At 49.7% G+C, this 22,410-nt stretch overlaps 2 protein-coding genes, 1 long non-coding RNA gene and 1 other non-coding gene across 6 annotated transcripts in view; 2 read left to right on the forward strand and 2 right to left on the reverse strand.

The window, feature by feature from the left end:
* TRAF7 (TNF receptor associated factor 7) overlaps window positions 1–456 on the reverse strand; it is a 37,853-nt gene extending 37,397 nt beyond the window's left edge. For both annotated transcript variants that reach the window (XM_066609426.1, XM_066609423.1), the window contains exon 1: window positions 286–456. The gene's annotated coding sequence lies outside the window, so the exon portion shown is untranslated. The remainder of the gene's footprint in view (window positions 1–285) is intronic.
* Window positions 457–960: 504 nt separating this feature from the next.
* On the forward strand, window positions 961–3,278 carry LOC136663777 (uncharacterized). Its single transcript, XR_010795043.1, has 3 exons — window positions 961–990; window positions 2,821–2,863; window positions 3,132–3,278. It is a non-coding gene; the product is annotated as an uncharacterized lncRNA (long non-coding RNA).
* Window positions 2,921–3,004, forward strand: LOC136633850 (small nucleolar RNA SNORD60). Its single transcript, XR_010793283.1, has one exon. It is a non-coding gene; the product is annotated as a small nucleolar RNA SNORD60 (small nucleolar RNA).
* A 2,577-nt stretch (window positions 3,279–5,855) lies between the features above and the next one.
* Window positions 5,856–22,410, reverse strand: part of RAB26 (RAB26, member RAS oncogene family) — a 147,005-nt gene continuing 130,450 nt past the window's right edge. Inside the window, exons 6-10 of one of the 2 annotated variants that reach the window (XM_066640701.1) lie at window positions 11,966–12,031; window positions 11,321–11,377; window positions 9,649–9,725; window positions 8,091–8,163; window positions 5,856–6,096 (exon numbers count right to left, since the gene is read on the reverse strand). In XM_066640701.1, coding sequence (XP_066496798.1) covers window positions 5,941–6,096; window positions 8,091–8,163; window positions 9,649–9,725; window positions 11,321–11,377; window positions 11,966–12,031 — 429 coding nt within the window. In that variant the 3' untranslated portion in view covers window positions 5,856–5,940. Of the gene's footprint in view, window positions 8,164–9,648; window positions 9,726–11,320; window positions 11,378–11,965; window positions 12,032–22,410 lie in introns of both variants that reach the window. The other variant, XM_066640700.1, reaches the window with a different exon arrangement.

Below are 22,410 nucleotides of genomic sequence, written 5' to 3' on the forward strand. Positions count from 1 at the left end.
TGCAAGTGTACATTCACACACATACAAGTACACACACGTGTGTACACGCATGGACACTCACATGTTTGATCATTATATTGTGTTGTATTAATTAACATGTTATTAGTAATATAAATAATAGTAATGTAATGAATATTAATGACTAACAGCAGCAAAGAACAATAATGGCCAAGACATTTAGAACGAGGAGGTTCTTTGCTGCCCCCTCCCCAGGCAGAGGTGGGCGTGGGCGTGGCCTGGCCAGGGGCCCCTCCCCCTCAGGCCCCGCCCTCGCCCGGCGCTCACCTGCGGGCAGCTGAGGGGGCAGCGGGGGGAGGGGGCGACGGCCCCCGCTCGCGGCTCCCCGGCCCATGGCTCCTTCCCGTTCCCCGGGCGCAAACACGCGCGCACTGCCTCGGCCACCACCAGCACCGCCGAGCGCCTCTCCGCCTCTGTCAGCAGCCGGGCCCGGCCTGCCGTCCCGGAAACGGCGCGCGTCACTTTCCCCCTCGGACCGCCGGGAGTTGTAGTTCTCCGTCTCGCCGCCCCGCTCTCTGCGACGCTGCCGGCGCCTTGGCGGACTACAATCCCCGCGAGCGCTCACCCCGCCCTCACGCCCCGCCTCCCGCCTTGGATTGGTGCGTTCCTTCCCTTGGCCGCTCTAGCCACGCTTGTACTGTTCCCTCTCTGGTTCCGCGCCCTCAGATTGGTCGCACCGACTCAGCCCAACCCCCTGCCAAACTGTCCAATCAAATGGCCCGAGACGGCTGGCGAGAGACGACGAGGGAAGTGTGGCGTGGCGGCGGCAGGGGGGGACCAGTTCGACCAATAGGAAGAACGTTAGAAGGGTTACGAACGCTAATTGGCTGTCAGCGCTCGAGGAGAAAGGAGCACTCAATTGGCTGTCGGTGGGCAGCGCCGGCCAATAGGAAAGAGGGCAAGGTTATAAAAGGCGATGTTCGCCGCTCGTCTGCCCTTTCTATTCCTGTCCGCCTGGCTGGCGCCTGCCAGGTAAGGCTGCGCTCTGCGAGGGGCGGGAGGAACCTGCACGTCCTCGTGGGTGACTGGGCCGAGTTTGCTCTGCAGAGTCTTTTTGAGACCACTTTAAAATTATATCAAAGTAATTATCTTTAATGCCTATTGGAACCACTCTCTGATTTAGATTTGCATATAAGTTTATATTTGCATATTTATATATAATTTATTTTTGCATATTTGCAAATAAATATATTTATATAATATTATATAATATATAAAATGTATAATAATAAATATGTAAATATATATATGCAAATATAAGCATACTAGTATATTCTATTGGTATAATAATACTAGTATAGTATATTCTATTTACCTTATATTTAACATAATGCATTTAATCTATATTAAAGTTAATGAACTAAAGTTATTAAAGTTAATTATTTAACTTTCATTAGTTAACTCTATTGTTTTAAATTAAAAATTAATTCTAATTAATATAAAATAGTATTGCACCTTGTAATTGCATTTTTACACCCTGCTGCCTTGTTCTAAAGACCTCTGAGCAAATTTTTTACCCTGCCCAGGACTGGCTCATCATTCTCACTCCCCACCCTTTTCTCCTCTGCACTTCCTCTTCTGCTCGCCCTGACTTCCTTTTCCTGCCCCTGGGAGTGGAAGGAGCAGAGGCTGGCATGGTGCTGTAGCTGGAGGGGGAGTGGAGGGGGGGCCATATGGCTCTGTTTTGCTCCCCCTGCCAGGAATGGCTCTGAAGGGAGGGGCCGCTTGCCCGCCCCACTGAGGCTCCCGGCCAGACTGGGCGCTCCCCCCCCTTTCCAGCCACACAACCGGGCTGGCACACTGCCAGTGCAGGGGGAGAGAGACAGCATTTTGCAAGCTGGATTAGGGCCACTATCAAGTATTGGGCCCTAAGCTGTCTGCACATCACCCATGTTGGGTAGCTGGAAAGCAGATCTTCCTTCCTCTTTGTAATACTGGATGGGGGGGGGGTGACACCCAATGAATTTGATGCAGGCAGGGGAGAGTCAGGACATATAAAAAGGGTGTGTCTTTTTGCCGGACACAGGGCTATTTTGATGCCTGCTAAGAACACTGGAAGCACTCACTGGCTCAGAACAAGGGTCCATCTGGTCCAGCTTCCAGCATCTCACAGAGGCCCAGCAATGCCTCAGAGAGCACACAAGACATTGTCAGGTCCTTGTACCTGGCATTCTGAGACAGCCAACCTGGAGGTTGCATTTGCCCACTGTGCATGTAACCTGTGATGGACTTCTCTGCCTGTCCAGTCTTCTAGGCCAGGCACCACCACCACATCACATTCTGTGGCAAGAAGTTCCACAGATTGAGTACATGCTGAACATTGACATTGAGTGCCGTGTCTGATGTGGTGATGGCCTCAGGCAGCTTTAGAAGGGGATCTAGGCAAATTAATGGGAAGAAGAGAAGGCTATCAACAGCATTAAGCCTTTGCCCATTTTGTAAGCCCCATGGGTAGGGACTTCGTTCATTCTTTGTCAAGTGTCCTGCCTGTGTATGGTATTGTATAAATAAATGGCTACCTCCATGTTCAAAGGTAGTGTGCCTCTGTTATCAGTTGCAGGCCGAAAGCATAACGGCTGTTGCCTCGCTGCCCTGCTTGTGGTCAGCATAGTGCTGTGCTCGATGTCAGGGCACAATTTCACAAGGTTGTGAACTAACCACCCAATTACTTGAGCTGCGGGTTTGCATTCAGGCTTCACTGTGAGAGACTTAAGACTGAGAAAGCTGCTTTCTTTGCTCCTAATCTCTGATAAACTTTTCTTGCTTTCTTTAGCATTGATAGTTTCCTTTTTTCCTTTCCAGGTTTACCCAGTCATTTTGGATGTAGCAAAGCCTGCGTGCAGAGGTGAGGCTCTATTCTTAAATATAAGGGCATTCCTAAGCCTGCTTGACTCCAAACACCAGCCAATGATGAGCTCTCTTAAATTTCTGACACCTCGTATGAAAACTGGTTACAGTTTCTGATTATAGATGTGAGCTGAGGCTTAGAAGTACCATCAGGGGTGGCTTGCTGGCATGGCATGTCTGGAACGAGCACCCTCCCTTTCTGTCTAGAGAGACAACCAAAATGCAGGACTGGCACTTACTGCTGTGCTTTGTGTTTTCTCTTCCAGGGGATCATAGCAACAGGAGAGGAGAACGTCCACCAGAATCAAAGTCTGTAATAGGTTTTAATAGGTCTGCAATTTTTGTACTGCCTTTTTCTATGTAATGCAATGTACAGTTGGTTATAAAGCATAATAAAAGTTGTAATTAATACAGTAGTAGTGTTTGCATTTCGGGTTCTGAGTGTGCAAAGTGCTTTTTGTGTGTTACCTTCATACGTCCTTGCAGCAGCCCTATAAGGCTAAGGCAAGTCTTATTCCCCATGCTGCAGTTGGGGAAGAGTGAGGCTTGACTGAGGCCTCTTGAGTGAGAATTCTTTCCGGGGAAGATTTGCAGCTCAGTCCTTGGCCTGAGGGTCAAGGGAACTCATATAGGGGGTCTCATAAACACACATAGCATATAACTTGTGAAAATCTAGTCTTTTTGCATGGCAGGAAACATTTTTCAAAGCGCCTTTCCAGGTGATGGGTATTAAATGCAAAGAAGCCCAAGTGCTAGGAATTTCCAAAGTGGGTCATTTTGATTTACCCAAGATGTGGGATTTGGTGCTGGCTGCGTAAACTGAGCTGCCGTGAAGCTGTGGCTGAATATTGCCATAATGGTCATGTATCCTCCTGGGAAGTTAGAGCCCTGTTGGATCAGACCAAAGGTCTGTCTTGTCCAGCTTCCTGCATCTTACAGGGCTCCACCATAAGAACATAAGAACAGCCCCACTGGATCAGGCCATAGGCCCATCTAGTCCAGCTTCCTGTATCTTACAGCGGCCCACCAAATGGCCCAGGGAGCACACCAGATAACAAGAGACCTCATCCTGGTGCCCTCCCTTGCATCTTTCTGACATAGCCCACTTCTAAAATCAGGAGGTTGAGCATACACATCATGGCTTGTACCCAGTAATGGATTTTTCTTCCAGAAACTTGTCCAATCCCCTTTCAAAGGCGTCTAGGCTAGACGCCAGCACCACATCCTGTGGCAAGGAGTTCCACAGACCGACCACAAGCAGACCGACGACAGCAGATACACCTGCGCCCTGTTGTCACGCCCTGGCACCTGGCATTCTGAGGAAACCTACCTCTAAAACCAGGATGTTGCATATGCCCATCATGGTTTGTAACCTATGATAGATCTTTCCTCCAATCTGTCCCCTTTTCAAGGTATTTAGGCCAGACACATCACCATCACTGATGCCATTCTGTGGCAAGGAGTTCCACAGACTAATTACACACTAGGTAAAGAAATATCTTCCTTTCCAGGCTGGCACCTTCATCAGCTGCTTCCCATGTCTAGACAAATCTCTCCTTTTTGATCAAAACCATCCTTCACACAGAACTAGACCATGCAGCATCCTGCCTCTGTCCATTGCTGTGCTGAACGGGGAACCCTTTGGGGGGGCTGCATTTGTTGCACCTAACCAGACAAGCACAGCTCCCAGCTTGTGTGTGCCTCTTGTGATAGCTACTGGCATTGCTCAGTAGGCGGAGGAGGTGGTCTTGCAAGAGGCTGTGTGGGTGGGTAGCTCCTGATCTGCCATTTCCCATTACAGTGATTTTCCCAAGGTAGGGAGTTAGAAGCAAGAAACTTTCTGGCCAGAAGGCTGCATTATACAGAATGGCAGCAAATCTTTGTTCCCTGTTGCAGGAGAAAAAGTTAAAAATTATTTTCTTGACTGGTTTGTCAGCTCTAAATTGTGGAAGAGATCTCTGTGTGTGTGTGTGTGTGTGTGTGTGTGTGTGTGTGTGTGTGTGTTCAAAGCACAAAAGAATGCCTGGAATTTGTTTTGGTGCCTGTGGGGGGAAGCAACCCATATGTAGTCGAATCCATTAATAGCAAAGCGCAGTGATGCTTCCTGACAGGGGCTGACATGCTCTCTTATTCCACTTTTGTGAATAAAAAGATTCTGAAAAGGTGCAGTGAGCCAAACTTATCTGCAGATTGGAACAACCACAGATGCTTCCCTGCACCGCAGAAGGCCTCCAGGACATGACCAGAAGTGACTTCCACAACTTCTGCTTGCATCTGGGAGGTATTCTGAGGCACAAGGAGACCAATGGAGTGGGCCGGGCCTCCCTGTGCCTCACAGAAAACTAAGACGCAAACCAGAAGTAGCTTCTGGTTGAGTCCTGGAGGATGTCTGAGGAGGCAGGAAGGGTCCCAGGCTCTGTGTCACCTCCAAATAAGTGTGGTGCCACAACCCTGCCACCACCTCAGGTCTCTGGTGTGTGAGGGCTTCTGGCTCCAATCCCCTGTGGATAGAGGGTCCACTGTACATGCAAATTGCTGCATATTAGAGGTTTAGCAGGCAGAATTCCTCCACAGCTCCAGCCATGGGTTCACATCAGTAGGGAAGGGGGGAATACAGGTGCACATGCAGGCACTGCTCCCAACCTCCATGAAGATTTGGGAGTCATTCTGCTTTTCTGTTCGTTGGTTGCATACAAAGGTAAAACAGGAGACAAGAGCGCTACAGACATTAGGAGAAAATGCCCAGCTGTATGGCCCTGCAGCAACATTTTGTACTTCTAATTAAGAAAGGGGAACTTTACCCTGAAGGAAGAGAAACGGAAAAATTTCCACTCCATATCCTGGCAGTAGCAACTCAGTATATTAACCAAATCCTAGCTTTCACCTGGTCCCCTGGAGCTTTCGGCTCTCTGCTGCTGAACTGGATCGGTAAAGAAGGGGGTGCAGGCTGATTTCTCTTCAGGCCATCAGCATTGGAGAAAACAGGCAAGTTTAAAAAAGTCTTTTTATTAAGAGGAACAGAAAAAAAAGCTATAAACAGCAATTTTCTTGGTAAGTGTAACTGTTGGAAAGGACTCAAGGTTGGGACAGGCCTCTGGCTAGGTGGCAGCAAAGCCCATCACAGGAAACTTTGGCAGCTCTGGAGTCCTTGCTTCCAGTGCAAAATGGAGGCTGCGGCAGCCAAGCTGGGGGTGGGGGTTGAATCAGGAGCCAGCAGACAAAGTTGCCTTCCTACGGCAAGAGATGACCCAAATCACGTAACTACACAGTCCACAGGGAACCGCTTTCCCCTGGTGTGAAGATGGCACAATACGAAAGATGGTGAAAGCACTAGAGAGGGATGTATTAAAAAAAAACCCGACATGCAAGCTGGCTCTTATGGAAAAGCCATCTTGGCTCAGCACTCCTGTCATTCCGTTCTCTGACAACTTAAAATGGGGGAGCTGTGAAAAAGGAATGGAAGAATCTCAAACTGAAAGTGGCAACCACACCAGAAGAAGAAAAGAAACTGCACCAAGGAAGAAAAAAAGCCCAGTAGTAACATTGACACCAGTAGCACTTCAAAGGTGCAAAGCACTTCATGTACATTCGCAGTGATCCTTACAACAGCCCTGTAAGGTGGGCTTCCATCCCCTGTGTTGATGGGGCCAGTGCAACAGCCACTTCCGCCGGCTGCCATGTGAGTCTATGGCTTTTATAGCCACTAACCAGCTCTTGCTATGCCAAAGGGAGCAGATTTACTACTCAGTAATGCCCAGGGCCGGCCCATCCAGGTCAACTGAAGCTGTTGCCTCAGGTGGTGGGTGCCCCCACTGTCTGCCTACTTGTCATCGCTGCTTCTTCCACTCCCTGTTATTGGAAAAGAGAAGGACATGTGGAGGGGAGAAGAGCGCTGAGCTTTAACATCACACAGTGGGAGGTGCAGAGGCCGGCATCTCATTGGGTACAGGGGGCAGCATCTGGCATGTGGCCTTGGGCTGGCCCTGGTAGCCCCCATGGCAGAATACAGGAGTGCCATTGGAAATAATTGGAAGGGTAAAACTTGTCCCACCCCAGCAAACAAAGGGCACTACAGAGGGTGCATGTAGGTCAGGCAGTTCCTGGGGGCACTCCGTTACTTTGCTGTGGGGGGGGGGGGAAGGAAAATGCTCAACTGGTGTCCCCACAATAGGAAAACACCAGAGAGAAAAGTTCTAGCTGATCCTTCATGGGGCTAATTTTTCATGATGCAGAGAGTTCCACGGTCTGCACAGACTGAATACTACACTGATGTACAGGCAGGGCCAAGCACTGCCATTATCCAGCATCAGCCAGATCAGCAAGAGCTGTTTTGAGAGAGACTTTGCAAGAGCCTGCCTGGGAAACACTTCTGGAAGCTGAGCCCAGTGAAATGCAGGTGTGACCAACACACAAAGCTTTGCATTCCACTAGGCTTCCAAAAGAAGCCCCGCCCCATCCAGCCCATTTGTGCTGGGGGGGAGGTGACAATGGGGGAAGTCCCTTCCTCTTGTGTGGATGGTAGGGAGCATTTTGTGTGAGCAACGCACCTGTCAGCATCGCACACATCACAAATGTCAGCCTAGACCGCCTGGTCTTTTTCAAAACAAAAAGTCCCAAAAGGGGGAGGGGGAGGACCAGGTATGGGATCAGGATAGTCAAGGGACTGTTTCAAACAGCAGTGATGGAAGCATCTGCAATGGCGTGCTACTCCCCACCCCAAGGAGGGGCAAGGGCCCCCATCCAGCAGGGAACCAGTCCTGCGCAGGTACTGCTGAGAGGTCTGGGGGTTGCATGCGCGCTCTGTGGCCCCCGTGCATTTTGGTGGCCCTTGTGCATTCTGCTCTCCTTGCAGGGTAGGCCCATGCTTCCCTGTTCCCCACTCCAACCACGGCCCAAGTTCAGCAACTCATTAAGCTGTTCCTACCCCAAGAGATACCTGGTGGGGAGTAGGGGGTGAGTCAACCCCACCTCAAAAGAAGCCACCCACCCCCCAGGCCCATCCTCTTCTCCAAGCGCTCCTCCCAGTGCCATTTCTGCCTGGACAAACACACAGACACAGAGACACGTAGTTTTCTGCAGGGGGGCGGGGAGGCGGGAGGACAGCACACATGGATCCAGCGGGGGACATGGGGCGCTTGCAGCAAGTCTCTATCCAAAGGGTGCCACCAGAGGGCGCCGTGGGAGAGGGTGCACCCTTATGAGCGGCAGCATCCGGCCCCTCTCACCTCCTTCTTGACATAGTCGTGGAGCTTAAACTTGGGCTCATTAGGCAGCTTCATGGATCTGTGCTTCAGTTCCCTGCAAAGGAAAGACAGGGTGAGGCCCCCACTCTTTGGCATGGCTTGCTTATTAACAGCCACTTGCCTGGGTGCACCTAAGGCAAGGGCGGCTCACAGTTCGACTGTCAGTGTGGCGGAAAGCAGAGCCTGCTTTCTTTTCGCTGGAGGAAGAAGTTGCAATGGGAGGCAAAGGGTTGGAAAAAGAGGCCCAATTTGGACTGGCGGCTTCCTTCCACCCCACTTCCCACATCAGGTGGCTCAGGTGTACACAATCATTTCAGCATGTCCATGCTGCGTCTGCATTTAGAGCAGCCCTGGGCTGATGCAGGCCTTTCTTGGCACGCGAGACTTACATCCCAGCTTTGCCCACAGGCCAAGGAAACCATGGCTAGGCCAGCGCAAAATGCCAAGTGGTTGCTTGCTTCGGGCAAAACAGCAAGAACTGGGAGCTGCCACCCTTCACACAAGGAGGAGGAAATAAAGACAAACCATGGTTTGTGTTTGCAGCTGATGGCAGCCTGTAGCGTGGAATCTTTTGAAATCTGTCATCCCAGCTCACAACCAAGAAACCTGCATCACTGGGGAAACGGTGGTGGTTAAACTGGTTTGAAACCAGCTTGTTTGTATGGTAGGTGTGTTCCAAACAAGGATAGTTAATACAGTACAGTGGACCCACACGGATGTCAGTATCTGTGGATGCCGAACCTGTGACTGGAAGGCCTCAGAGGACCTCTCAGACACAACCAGAAGTGTGGATACTGACCAGATATCATTATCCATGGAATTTGGTATCTGCAGGAGGTCCTGGAATGGCAGATCCTGAGGGCCCACTGTATACTACTGTACATCGTTTCATATTTATATATTTCTAAGAGTTTCAAGTGCTTCACTTGGCCATCTAGCCCAGCAAGGTTCAACTTTTGTCATCTGACGGCACACTGAAAAGTCGCTAAAATTATCAAGGCACTCTATCCTTGACAATTGACAAGGCACACTATGCTGCCAGTAGAGGCAGTAGAGGGCTTACATCCCTCAATGGCCCTACTAATATATGACCCCAAACTCCTGCGGCACACATGCAGACCATATGCAGCACACCAATCTACAGTGCATACTGGTTGAAAATCCCTGATCTACAGAACAGCGGCATAAGACAGGCTCCCCTTATCTATGGTTGCCATCACTATCCCTCTACTTCTGAAACCCTAGGATCCTGGCCAACTCAGGACCACCTGCAAAAAAAAAAAAGGGGTGGGTGGGAATTTGCCTGGCTGCAGAGGTGGGAGGCCACATTGTGATCTTCCACTTGCGGTGTTCCATATTTCTCACTGGAGCACTGGGGGCTGAGAGAGGATTTGTCAGAGCCACTCGGACAGAGGAAAGATTTGAACCAGCGGCCAGCACTATTCCCTACCCCCCATGCCTCAGTCCAAGTGGCAAGCAGGGATGAGGTGCCCAGCAGAGCAAACTTGTCCCTATTGCTGGAGTAAATGTCAAAACTTACTTGGCAATGGCTGTGAAGGCCAAGTCCACGTTCAGCCCACTCTTGGCACTGGTCTCCATAAAGGGTACACCATATTCCTGCACAATGAGAGGGCAGTCAGGACCTGCGCATTGTGCAGGGCTTAACACTTCTGCCCCCCACCCCACCCCACCCCACCCCCCTGAATTGCAGTTACTGTACTGAATTGCACTTGGACACGGACAGCCAAATGACAAAAGTCCAGTTTGTGCGACCCCTCCCTTAGGAGGAAAGGCTGCCACGTTTGGGGCTCTTCATCCTAGAAAAAGGGCGCCTGAGGGGGACATGATTGAGACCTACAAAATGATGCACAGGGTGGACAGAGGCTAGAGGCCCTGCTCAATTGCAGGAACTGGGTAGGCAGGCTAGAAGGGATCCTTCTCTGCCTGAGCCCCTGGAGAGCTGTGGCCAATTGGAGGAGACCGTACTGGGCAGGCTCAATGACTCAGTGGTCTGATTTAGGGTTATAATTGTGCCTCATGTACTTAGGGGTGACTCACAGCCAGGGTCGGCTTTAAGCCAATTGGATCCATGGCTCCCAGTTGGACCACATGTCTAAGGAGCCCTGGTGCTAAGGTGATTTACTCTCGGACGCAATTTTTTATGAAAATGTACTTCAATACATTCGGCCCATTAACTCACACGCACTTTTGAAGCCTGCATTTTGATTGCTTTCCCATCTATTTGAGATAGCTGGAAAAAGTTCCTGATGGTCAGGGTGGTTTGGCAGTGAAACAGACTGCTGAGGGAGGTGGTGGACTCTCCTTCACTGGAGATCTTCAAGCAGAGGCTCGACAAGCACCTGTTGGAGATGCTCTGGGAGGACTGCCTGCTACAGGCAGGGGGTTGGACTAGATGACCTATTAGGCCCCTTCCAACTCTATGTTTCTATATAAAGTCTGTAATACGTAATTTTCATGCCTGTCTCTAAGATTCTGCAGATCTTGGCTGTGAACTTGGGGCCCGCCAAAAAAATCTTTCCAGTTGTGCCACCCTGCAGCTCCTAAGGCTGGTCCCTCTCATAGCTCAATGGCAGAGCATATGCTTCTTGCATGCATAATGTGTTGCTTCTGTCTCTGGTATCTCCAGGTGGAAGGATCAGACAGCCAGCACGGGAAAGCTCCTGCTCAGCCTCAGATTTGCTGAGCCTCCGGCTGTTGTAGGAGACAGCAGAGAGCTAAATGGACCAAAGATCCGATTCCAGATAGGACAGATTTGCAAGAGCCCAATATTAATCCAAAGTACTCTGAGCGTGAGCAGAGCATCATTCATCAATGCTAAGTGTAGAAAATGCACAGAGTATCATACAGAATGCAGAATTCAGCACAGACCTCATTTCATTTTAAAAACAGGATCTCTCTCTCTCTCTCTCTCTCTCTCTCTCTCTCTCTCTCTCTCTGTGTGCACATATGTGTGTGTGTGTGTGGCTAAGTGAAAGCTTGTCCTGACAGCTCCTTGTCCATCGCTGGCAGAAGCAGAGGCAATTATGCAAACTTGGGACACGCTGCAATCATCCTTCAATCACCTTGGATCGCGCGGTTCACAGAAGTCAGCTGCTTTGATTTCTGTGGGCACTGACTACTTCAGTGCACAATTTAAACCTGTTTCAACATGGAGCGCAGACAGCCAGGCCAGGGTGCAGGGGCTCTCATACCTTGGCTAATTTCTCTCCATCTTCGCGCTTCACCACTCGCTCCTGGGTGGAGTCCACCTAAGGAACCAAAAAAGAAAACCACATGAGTTGGTAGCAGGTCAGAAAAGCATTCTCGCGGCTGGCACAGGGGGCCCAACCAGGGATGCCAAACAGGGCCAATGCACAGGCACTGGGGAGACATTGGCACCACTTCAAACCCTTTGCAAGAGGAAGGACCCCTGTGCCAATCACCGGCCTCAGTGGCATAGCTGCCCCCTCTGGCATCCTGGCCATGACTTGTGACATCATCCTTGGAAGTGCCTGATCCGGAAGTATTTGCAGTGACCTTTTCTAGTTATTTGGCTATAACTTTTGACAGAATACATATAATTCATTGTGGTGTATTTCATTGCATCCTGCCTTAAATTACCTATCAAATGTTATATAACATGATGGTATTATTCATAATTATCAAGGTTTCCACAATTTTGGCCACTAGGGTCAAGCTCCCTTGACACCCTGCGAAGGCCTGGCACCTGGGGCAATGTAGCCCCTTGCCCCCTTAGCTACACCACTGAGCAGCCTCTCCCTTCCTCAAGCAGCCGCCATGTGCCACAGAGCATGCCACACGCCTGAGGCTCAGAACACAGCTGTTCACATGCTCACTTTGTTTCCCAGCAGCATCAGGACCACATCTTGCTTTGCGTATTCCTGGATCTCTGTCAGCCAGGCCTAGTGGAGACAAGACAAAGAGAACACAGTCATCACAACAGGGGCCACAGATCAAAACCAGCAGAACAGCTGGTTGTGCTGGAGGCCTCAGGCATGTTCAAATACTGCAAAAGGAACCTCCCCAGAAAATTACATGGGGGGGATAACTGGGCAGTCATTTTCCCCCCTCCCCCAAACAAGGCAACTAAAGGCCAAACTGTTCTCCATTGAGCCTGGAGTTGGGCCGACGTACTTCTTTGTCCTTCGGCAAATGGTACAAGTCAGAGGAGAGCCAATCTGGACCCATGAGGTGCAGGGAGGGACTTTAACCCTTTTCCCTTTCTATGGTCCTAGCCTAGACTGGTGCCCCCCCCAATTGTCATTTTTCTCAGGAGGGAAGCACATTGACTTTCTTCCTGGAGTACTTACAGCCCAATCCTATTCCACTCTTTCCTGGGAGTAAGCCCCACTGACTTTAATGAGACTTACTTCTGAGTAGACATGCATAGGATTGGGCTGCCAATCTCTAGGAGCTGGAGTGGCAGAGAAAAACAGCAGTCCTGGAGCGGAGGGATCCAGATCAGGACTAGAGAGGTAGCAAGGGGTCACAGCCCCCCCCACCTATGCTATGGCTTGCATACTGTCCGCCCCACAGCTGCCACAAACTGTGGGACACTCCAAGCATCTCCTTCCTGAAACAGGTGGTTTAACCAGAGATTCTTATGGAAGTTGAGGAATATCTTCCTTAGGAAAGAAGCCTGGGCAGGTTTTTCAATGTAGAAACGGGAAAGGGCCTTGTTCTGTTCTGCCTTGTTCCAGCAACTGCAAAAGGTTTCTCCCAAAACATCTGGGAAACGGTCTCTTGGCCTGGAGTGCTGAAACGCGCTGTGATGGACCTCCAGTCCCAGCTCGCCAGACTTCCAGGCTTTTTTGGGAATGACCACTGAAGAAGTTGACGTCTCTGATGTAGAAACCGTGCATCACAGTTTGGCTCTCCTGGAGCAGGGAGTTCCACAGGCTACAACCCATCTGCCCTCCAACTGCACCTCAGATCCTAGCAAGATAGGTCACCTTATCTGGTCACGCATGCTTCCTTCTCTCTCCCCAAAACATCCAGGCATGTTGGGGCCAGGAGATGCATCCCTTGCTGCAATCAGGAGGGGTGCCACCCCAAAGCTTTCCCATTCCTCAGGCTGTGGCCACAACACAAGGGGTAGCTTGAAGCAGCCACTGGAGCACTGCAGGGGTGTGTCTGAGTCAGGCCATTCCACAAGAATAATTCTGGAGCACTTAATCTCCAGGAGCTGATGTGGCAGAGAGAATTCCATTGCAGGAATCTCTCTTGGTATTCAACGTTAATCTCAACAGACTATTTAGATTTGGATTTTTTTTAAAAAAAACAACAATGAAGAACAAGGAATGGAACCGCCATTTGTTTTAAAACAAATGAAAATTCATCAAATTCATTGCTAAACCTCTGGCAGATGCAACAAACAGAATGAGAGCGCAACACTTTGCATGTTGGGGCCATGTCAGGTTCTCAAAGGAAGATTTTCCCATTTAGGAAACCGAAAAGCTTCCACGGGAAAATTCTCCCTCAAACTCCATCTTCTCTAAACAGGCAGCTTCCATCATCATCATCATCATCATCAAGAAGAGAAAGAAGAAGAAAATGCAATTGGATAAAACAAACGAGTCAATAACACCTGTTTGACTGTGCAAAAAGCAACAACACCAATTCCAAAGTGATCCCAGTGGTGATTGGCGCCCTCAGTGCTATTCCAAAACACCTTGAAGAGCACCTGGACAGCAGAGGGGCCACAGATGTTACCATCAATCAACTACACAAAGCAGCGTTACTGGGAACAGCTTACACTTTGCGATGGTATTTATAGGATTAAAACCAGGCATCCCAAATCCTTGGGAAGGACTCGATGTCTGGATAAAGCAAACCAGCCAATAACACCTACCCCTCTGGCTTGCGAGGACAATAATCTCTTGACGCCTTATTGCATGAGACATACTATTAAAATGAAACCTGATCAAACTTATTTAATAAAGGAGTGAACGTTCAGCTCTACTATTTTTCCAGCATCTCACTTGATTTTTCATCAAAAATATGCAAAAACAATGCACATTTATGCATTATTGTTATTATCATAAGTCCTCAAAGTAAATTCATTTTAAGTCATTTCCTTGTAAAGTAGATGAGAAAAAACTGATTCTCGGCCAGGGCCACTGTCTGCGTGGCATCTCCCCATGGCAAGGGTTTCATCTGGCCCAGAAAGCGCACCTTTATTTCAATGTTTAAAATTAGAAGTGCTTTGGGTCTTTATTTAGAAGTTTGGTGATTTTAGTTTGTGACCAGAAATATACTTTAGGAACGTAACTCTTGTTTATGTATATCAATTATCTGACGGTGAAATTGGTTTTGTTATAAATTATTTCTCTTAAAGTTGCCATTTCCAAGAACCGAATGACAATGTTAAGTGGGGACTTGCTGTCGATGTTCATGGCACTGTAAATCAAGTGAAAAGACAGGTGTGTGCCCCAAAGGGCTTGCAATCTAGACATGGATACAAGGGGGCCATAGCAGTGGGAGAGAGGGGGACGGAGGTAGGACCAAAGGTGTGGGACCAGGGATGTCCCAGAAAAGGGGGCTTGTAAGGTAGGGCTTGCAGTTCCACTCACAGACACCAGAAGGCAGGTCCAATTTTAAAAGGCTCTTTTTATAAAGAAAGGGGTTGGCACATTCATTGGAAGCCAGGTCTATATCCACATTTATGACCACCACAGGTGAAACCTCCATCAGCACAGGCAGTCTACCTCTGAGTAGGGTGCAAAACAACAGGCAGCAGATTACCTGTTCACAAGCGTCAGGCTCCTTCCAGCTGACAGCTGTTGGAAGTGGAAGGCTAGACTAGGTGGGTTCCTCTTTCTCTGAGCCAGCCAGTCCCTGCTTCTGCTCTCCCACCCTGGCCACTGACCCATGTCCTGCAAAGAGCTGAGTCTGTCTTAATGGACCCCTCAGAGCTGTAGGGCTGCTGCTGTCCCTCTGCAAAGCACGGCTATTAATCTTAGTGCAGGCCCAATCAGCAGAGATTGCTCTTGGGTTGCATTGCCCTGCAGAGCTGTTCCCAAAGCACCTCTTGCCAGAACACATTAGGAACAGACAACCAGGAACGCCATTAGCATGGAGAACTGCAAATTCCACGGCTCCATCCAGACACCTGCAGCGATGAGACAAGGACTTGGAATGAATTTTTGACGAGGCTCCTGGAAGCGCAACGGAAGGAGAGGCTGGAGGGCACAAGTGGCTCTGTCTCAAGGAACCGAGACTCCAGCGCTTCGAGCCTCTCCATCTATCAACGAGGCAGGAAATCGCAACCTGGCATTCCACGTCAAGCCAGGGGAAATGTCCTGGCATGACTGTGAATGTGATGCAGACATGCTTTGAAAACAACACACGCAGAAGCCGTGGAGAAGGGAACCCAGATCAGGACTGTGGCGCGGGAGGAGAGCATTTGCTTCCTGAGACATGCGGTTTGCCCTTCGGTCCAGAAGTGGGTGCAAGTACAGTGGGCCCTCCTTATCTGTGGGCTCAGCACCCGTAGATTTGAATATCCAGGAATGCCAAGCCCACAGCTGGATGACCTCAGAGACCCTCCAGGAAGTGACCAGAAGTGAGGTTTCCCAGCATGCCCCCCCCCAATTTCATTATCCACTGAATTCGGTATCCATAGGGGGTCCTGAAACCACTCCCCAGAGGATACCGAGGGCCCACTTTATTCTGCGGCAGGGCTAGCCAACTTGTCTGGAGTGGGGATGTGCCTCAAACCCCAGCTGGCAGCACTGGACCCACCATCAAGAGTCCAGCAGGCCAGAGGTGGATACAAGGCAGCAGCCGGTGATGGTATGCCCTGCACCAATCCTTTCTGCCCCACCTTTGTGCAGACCCACTGATGGAGAGAGGGAGCAGAGCACCGGTGTGGTCACAGCAGCCTTCAGTGAACTCAGTTTAGGAGAAGGAGAAGAAGTAAGCAAGCAAGGTGGTGTGCAGGGAAAGGGAAACTGAGGGGGGCCACTGAGGGTGGGGGGGGGCTTGGCCAAAGACTGCAGCAGGACCGACATCACCTGGGACCCCAGCCCTGACTACTCCTCCAGTTGTGCAGGCTCTAGGCATGAAACCAAATAGCAGCAGCAGGGCTGCCTTGGACCGATGGAGAAAAACCCCACCCTGCCAAGTTCATTTGGGGGGAGGGCTAAAGCCCAGGGTCTCTTCATTCCCTCTCTAGCCCTTGTTCTTCCAAATTTCAGGTCACAACTCCCAAATGACCTGCACCCCAGAATCCTAGCCTTTATTACAGCCCATTAAAATGGAGCTTGTCCATCAAGGCTGAATTAGGTGCTTGCCCCCCCTTTAAGCGTAGCTTGTCCTATGACTAGATGTGGGTTCTTACTGAATGAAATAATGAAATAAAGGCTGCAATCCTATGCACACTTTCCAGACAGTAAGCCCCATTGAACTCAATGGAACTTACTTCTGAGTAGACATACATAGGATTGTGCTCAAAAACACATAACGCTGCTTTCTGCATTTCTAATTTTGGAAAACACTGAAATCGGAGAAAAAATAAAACCGTTTTCACCCACATCTACCTATGACAAAGAACTAAGAGCAAGGCCTAACACCTTCAGCCACAGAAGTCTGCAGGTAGGGTAGTCTTCCCAGGAGAAGGGCTGCGTTTTGACACAAGAGGGTGCCAGAGAAACAGTTTTGCGGTGGGGGAAAAGTGATCTTTGGAAACGGAGGCCCAGACAGCACCAACTGAGATGTTTCAATCCTTTGCTTTTGTTTTCCAAACCCTGGGAGGGGGTGGAGGGAGCTCTATTTTAGTAGCGTCCACCCTGCTTTATCGCCTCAATCTAAAAGACATGCTTCTTTTAATTCCAGCCCTCACCTTCTTGAGACTTGGAGATCACCATGTGAACTGTCCTTGCAGAAAAGCACTGGACTCGGGGCAATCAGAAAGCCCGACCAGCAGTGCTTGAACTGGGGTGGCTCATTCACACATGCTGAATTCACTACTGTTTGGTGGGTTCAGAAGCCAGTTGGACAATCTTTCCCAATAAGTGCTAATACTGTACAGGAACATAATGACATGAGCCCCACTGGATCAGGCCAAAGGCCCAGCTACTCCAGCTTCCTGTATCTCACAGTGGCCCAACAGATGCCTCAGGGAGCACAAAGAACAACAAGAGATCTGCATTCTGGTGCCCTCCCTGGCACCTGGCATTCAGAGACAGCCTGCTCCTGGAACCGGGAGGTTGCACGTACCCATCGTGGCTTGCAATCTGTGTCAAAAATTTTTTCTAGAAACCTGTCCAATCCCCGTTTCAAGGCATCTAGGCCAGGTGCCATCACTGCATCCTGTGGCAAGGAGTTCCACAGATTAATTGCATGCTGGGTAAAGAAATATTTTGTCTGTTGTAACTCTCTCGACACACAGCTTTAGTGGATGTCACAGATCAACCCGGAGTGCCGTGGGACTCTGTGCTGTTCAACATTTTCAAGCTGTAAAACTGGGGGTAGAGGGGATTGCTTATTGAATCTGCGGGTTGCGTGAAGTTAGGAAGAGGCATATCCTGGGATATGGAATCAGGATTAAAAAGTACCTAGACAGTCTCGATCCTTGGGTGCGTGCCAACCAGAGGAAGACAAATGTGAAGTTCTGCAAATAGGTACGAAAAATGAGAGGCACAACTGCAGAATGGGCAAGGCCTGGCTTGGCAGCCTAAGTGTCTTGGAACACTAAGCAAAACATGAGCCAGCGCTGTGATGTGGTGGCAGAAAAGGTAAAGGCAATCCTGGGCTGCATTAAGAGGTAAAAAGTCCAGATCATTTGAAATTACATTTCACTCTCCTCTACAGTCAGACCTGCTGATGAATCCTACATTCAGTTTTGGGCACCATGTTTTTAGGAGCACACTGATATGCTGGCACAAGTTCAGATGAGGGCAGCTAAGAATATGAGGGATCTGGAAACTTAGTTCTATGAGGAAGAGTCAAAAGAGTCTCTGATGAGAACAAAGATGGTGTAGTGCAGGGGTGCCTAAACCCCAGCCTGGGGGCCACTTGCGGCCCTCAGGGACTCACAATCTGGCCCGTGGGGTGCCCCTAATCTCCAATGAGCCTCTGGCTCTCCGAAGACTTGCTGATGCCCATGCTGGCCTGACACAACTGCTCTCAGTGTGAAGATGACTGTTTGACCTCTCACATGAGCTGTGGGATGAGGGTTCCCTTCACTGCTTGCTGTTTCACATCTGTGATGCAGCACTGGCAGCAAAGAAAAGGCCAACTTTGCTTTGTGCAAGGATTTTTATAAGCCTTGAGTTGTTGCAAGACCTTCATTCATTCATACTTCTATCTCTAATATATTCATTTATGTAAATTTATTCAAATTTGAAATGTAAATTAATTCGGCCCCCAACACAGTGTCAGAGAGATGATGTGGCCCTCCTGCCAAACAGTTTGGACATCCCTGGTGTAGTGGTTCAGGAGTTCAACTTAGACCTGGAAGATCAGGGTTCATATTCCCACTCAGCGATGTAGCTTCCTGGTTGATCGTGAGCCAGTCTCTCTCTCTCTCTTTCTCTCATTCTGACCTACCTCATAGGGTTGTTGTGAGGACAAAAAGAGGGGAGGAACCCTGAGCTTCTTGGAGGAAGGGCAGTAGAAAAATGTGAAAAATAAATAAATAAATGCTTCTTCTTAGCCTGAAGAAGAGAAGACCAAAGAGATGCTACAATGGCCTGCATTGAAAAGGGGACTGGACTAGATGACCTCCAAGGTTCATTTCAACTGCAATTCTGCTATTCCACCAAACTGCTCCCAGCACACACTCAAACCTCATTCTTGTAAAAGATTCACAGCCTAAAGATTCACAGCTCTTGTTCCGTTTGCTGATGTTTTCAAACCCAGCTGAGGTAGTTAATGAGTTTAATTATTCTGCTATTAAACAAGCAGCTGGGTGCATGTGGGCCGGGCGGCAGGAGCTCAAGGGAGGCAAAGGCAGCTTTCCGGAACTGCAAAGGTCCACTATCATACCTGGTGCAAGATGTGCCCCCCTAACAACAGGCTTGGCCATCACAAGGCTCTGATTGCAAAGTCTTCTGGGTAGCAGCTGTCAGGTCTGGGAGGACACAGCAGGATGGAAGAAGTGAAATGGATCCTGAGAGCACAAGAGACTCTCCGATGATATTGCGGGATGATATCATGGATGTTGCCTCCTGCACAAGCAGGAGAGGCTGTGGCTTAATGACCCACCTTGACTGCAGAAGGGTCCCCATTCAATCTTCAGTGGGGGCTGGCGGAGACCCTGGAGAGCAACCTGCACTGTCCACCTCAGCAGTGGGCCAGCTCTGACTTCCCTCCCATGGAAATCCAACATGTCGAAGAAAGCCCAGTTTCTGCCAGGCTTCACTCCACATGAAAAGACAGGCTGGTTCTCTCTCACAGCCCCTGATCCTTGGAGCCACCTCAGGGAGCCCCGTGTGATGCCTCCTTGCTCTCTTCCTTCACAGCCCTTCTTTGTGCCTGCCGTGAAGTCTTCAGCCCGGCCATCACCTCCCTTCCTTGCTGTAACTAAGCTCAAATCTGCAGAACTGAAATAGTGGTATTTCCTTGTCCTATTCACCCTCCTTCCTCCATCCCTGTTGTCCATGCTGTCCATGTCCTGTTGTCCATGCTGATACTGGAAGCTCCTCAGGACAGATAACTCTCTTTTCACTCTAAGTCAGGGGCTCCCAAAGTGTGCATCACGACATCTTAGGGCATTACGGCACACTCACAGGGATGCCGTGGGATGTTCCCGGTTGCCCTTGTACATGTTCCACCCTGGGCGCCACTATTTTAGATCTCATGAAATCTCATGAGATCCAAGATCGTGGCACCCAAATAGGTGAGATTTGGGCACTGCCATCTTGGTGGAGTACCTCAAGACATGAGGGATGCAAACATCATCACGCTGTACAAGAACAAAGGTGACAGGGGTGACTGCAACAACTACCGCGGCATCTCTCTCCTTAGCGTTGTAGGAAAGTTGTTTGCCCGAGTTGCACTAAAGAGGCTCCAGGTACTTGCTGAGAGCGTTTATCCAGAATCGCAGTGTGGATTCCGAGCCAACAGGTCCACCACTGATATGGTATTCTCCCTTAGACAACGGCAGGAGAAATGCAGGGAACAGCGACAGCCACTCTTTATAGCCTTCATAGATCTCACAAAGGCCTTCGACCTGGTCAGCAGGGATGGCCTCTTCAAGATTCTCCCCAAGATTGGATGTCCACCCAGGCTCCTCAGCATCATCAGATCTTTCCACAAGGACATGAAGGGCATTGTTGTCTTCGATGGCTCCACATCAGACCCTTTTGACATCCGAAGCGGAGTGAAGCAGGGCTGTGTTCTTGCGCCAACCTTGTTTGGGATTTTCTTCGCTGTCCTGCTGAAGCAGGCCTTTGGAACCGCAACAGAAGGCATCTATCTCCGGACCAGATCAGACGGAAAGCTCTTCAACCTCTCCAGACTGAGAGCAAAATCCAAAGTCCAGCTGAAATGTCTGCATGACTTCCTCTTTGCCGACGATGCAGCTGTCACTACCCACTTTGCCAAAGATCTCCAGCAGCTCATGGATCGTTTTAGCAAAGCCTGCCAAGATTTTGGACTGACAATCAGCCTGAAGAAAACACAGGTCATGGCTCAGGATGTGGACTCACCTCCCTGCATTACAATCTCTGCGCATGAACTGGAGGTTGTCCATGACTTTGTGTACATTGGCTCAACAATCTCCGACATTCTTTCTCTCGATACCGAGCTAAACAAGCGCATCAGTAAAGCAGCTACCACGTTTTCCAGACTCACAAAGAGAGTCTGTTCCAACAAGAAGCTGACGGAACATACCAAGATCCAGGTCTACAGAGCTTGCGTCCTGAGTACACTTCTGTACTGCAGCGAGTCATGGACTCTTCGCTCACAACAGGAGAGGAAACTGAGCGCTTTCCACATGCGCTGCCTCCGACGCATCCTCGGCATCACCTGGCAGGACAAAGTTTCAAACAACACAGTCCTGGAACGTGCTGGAATCCCTAGCATGTATTCACTGCTGAAACAGAGACGCCTGCGTTGGCTCGGTCATGTCGTGAGAATGGATGATGGCCGGATCCCAAAGGATCTCCTCTATGGAGAACTCGTGCAAGGAAAGCGCCCTATAGGTAGACCACAGCTGCGATACAAGGACATCTGCAAGAGGGATCTGAAGGCCTTAGGGATGGACCTCAACAAGTGGGAAACCCTGGCCTCTGAGCGGCCCGCTTGGAGGCAGGCTGTGCAGCATGGCCTTTCCCAGTTTGAAGAGACACTTTGCCAACAGTCTGAGGCTAAGAGGCAAAGAAGGAAGGCCCATAGCCAGGGAGACAGACCAGGGACAGACTGCACTTGCTCCCAGTGTGGAAGGGATTGTCACTCCCGGATTGGCCTTTTCAGCCACACTAGACGCTGTGCCAGAACCACCTTTCAGAGCATGATACCAGAGTCTTTCGAGACTGAAGGTTGCCAATACATCTTGGATCTCATAAGATTTTGTGAAATTCAAGATAGAGGTGCCCAAATCTCACAAGATTTGGGTAGCGCCACCTTGGATCTCAGCAAATCTCATGAGATTTGGGTGCCACAACCTTGGATCTCATGAAATTTTGCAAGATCCAAGATGCCATCAGCTGGGAAGAAGAGGCTGTGGGGGCATTGTGACCCCTGCTCTATGTAATGCATGATGTACCATTGACTCAGACAAGGCCAGTCACCACTTTCTGACAGCTGATCACTAGAACAGCAAGCGTCGCCCACACCTGTGACCAACTGACCAAGAACAAGCTGAGGTGAAACCAAGCCAAGGACAGATCTGGTTCCACGACAGCTTGAAAGATGGAGCAGACCAAGCACCAGAAGGCGGTCCCAAACCTGGGCCAGGTTCTTCAGCATGATCTCAGAGCCCCTTCTCTTCCTCACAACATCAGAAGGCAGAGCTCAGCAGTAAAGCACAAAGCGGCAGGGGTCAGCTCCCCTGCCAAGCCTCAAACATTTTTGGCTTATTTCCTCCCCGCAATGATGACTTTAATTAGGGGCATTTGTCACAGTGACAATTTAAGTCCTGCAGAATATCTTGCCAGCCCAGGAGTGACTGCTGGCTTCCCTGCCGCTCTTTCATACTCAGCCCCTTTTTTTGTGTGCCTTAAGAGAAGAGAAAGAAAAAAATGGATGGAAGTGTGCAAGGATGCCAGCCCAGGGCCAAAAGTCTGCAGGGCCAAAAGCTCACCCAGGTCCACACTGAGCAGAAAGAGCATTCTTA

This window comes from Tiliqua scincoides, chromosome 13, assembly GCF_035046505.1.
Source record: "Tiliqua scincoides isolate rTilSci1 chromosome 13, rTilSci1.hap2, whole genome shotgun sequence".
Classification (NCBI taxonomy): domain Eukaryota; kingdom Metazoa; phylum Chordata; class Lepidosauria; order Squamata; family Scincidae; genus Tiliqua; species Tiliqua scincoides.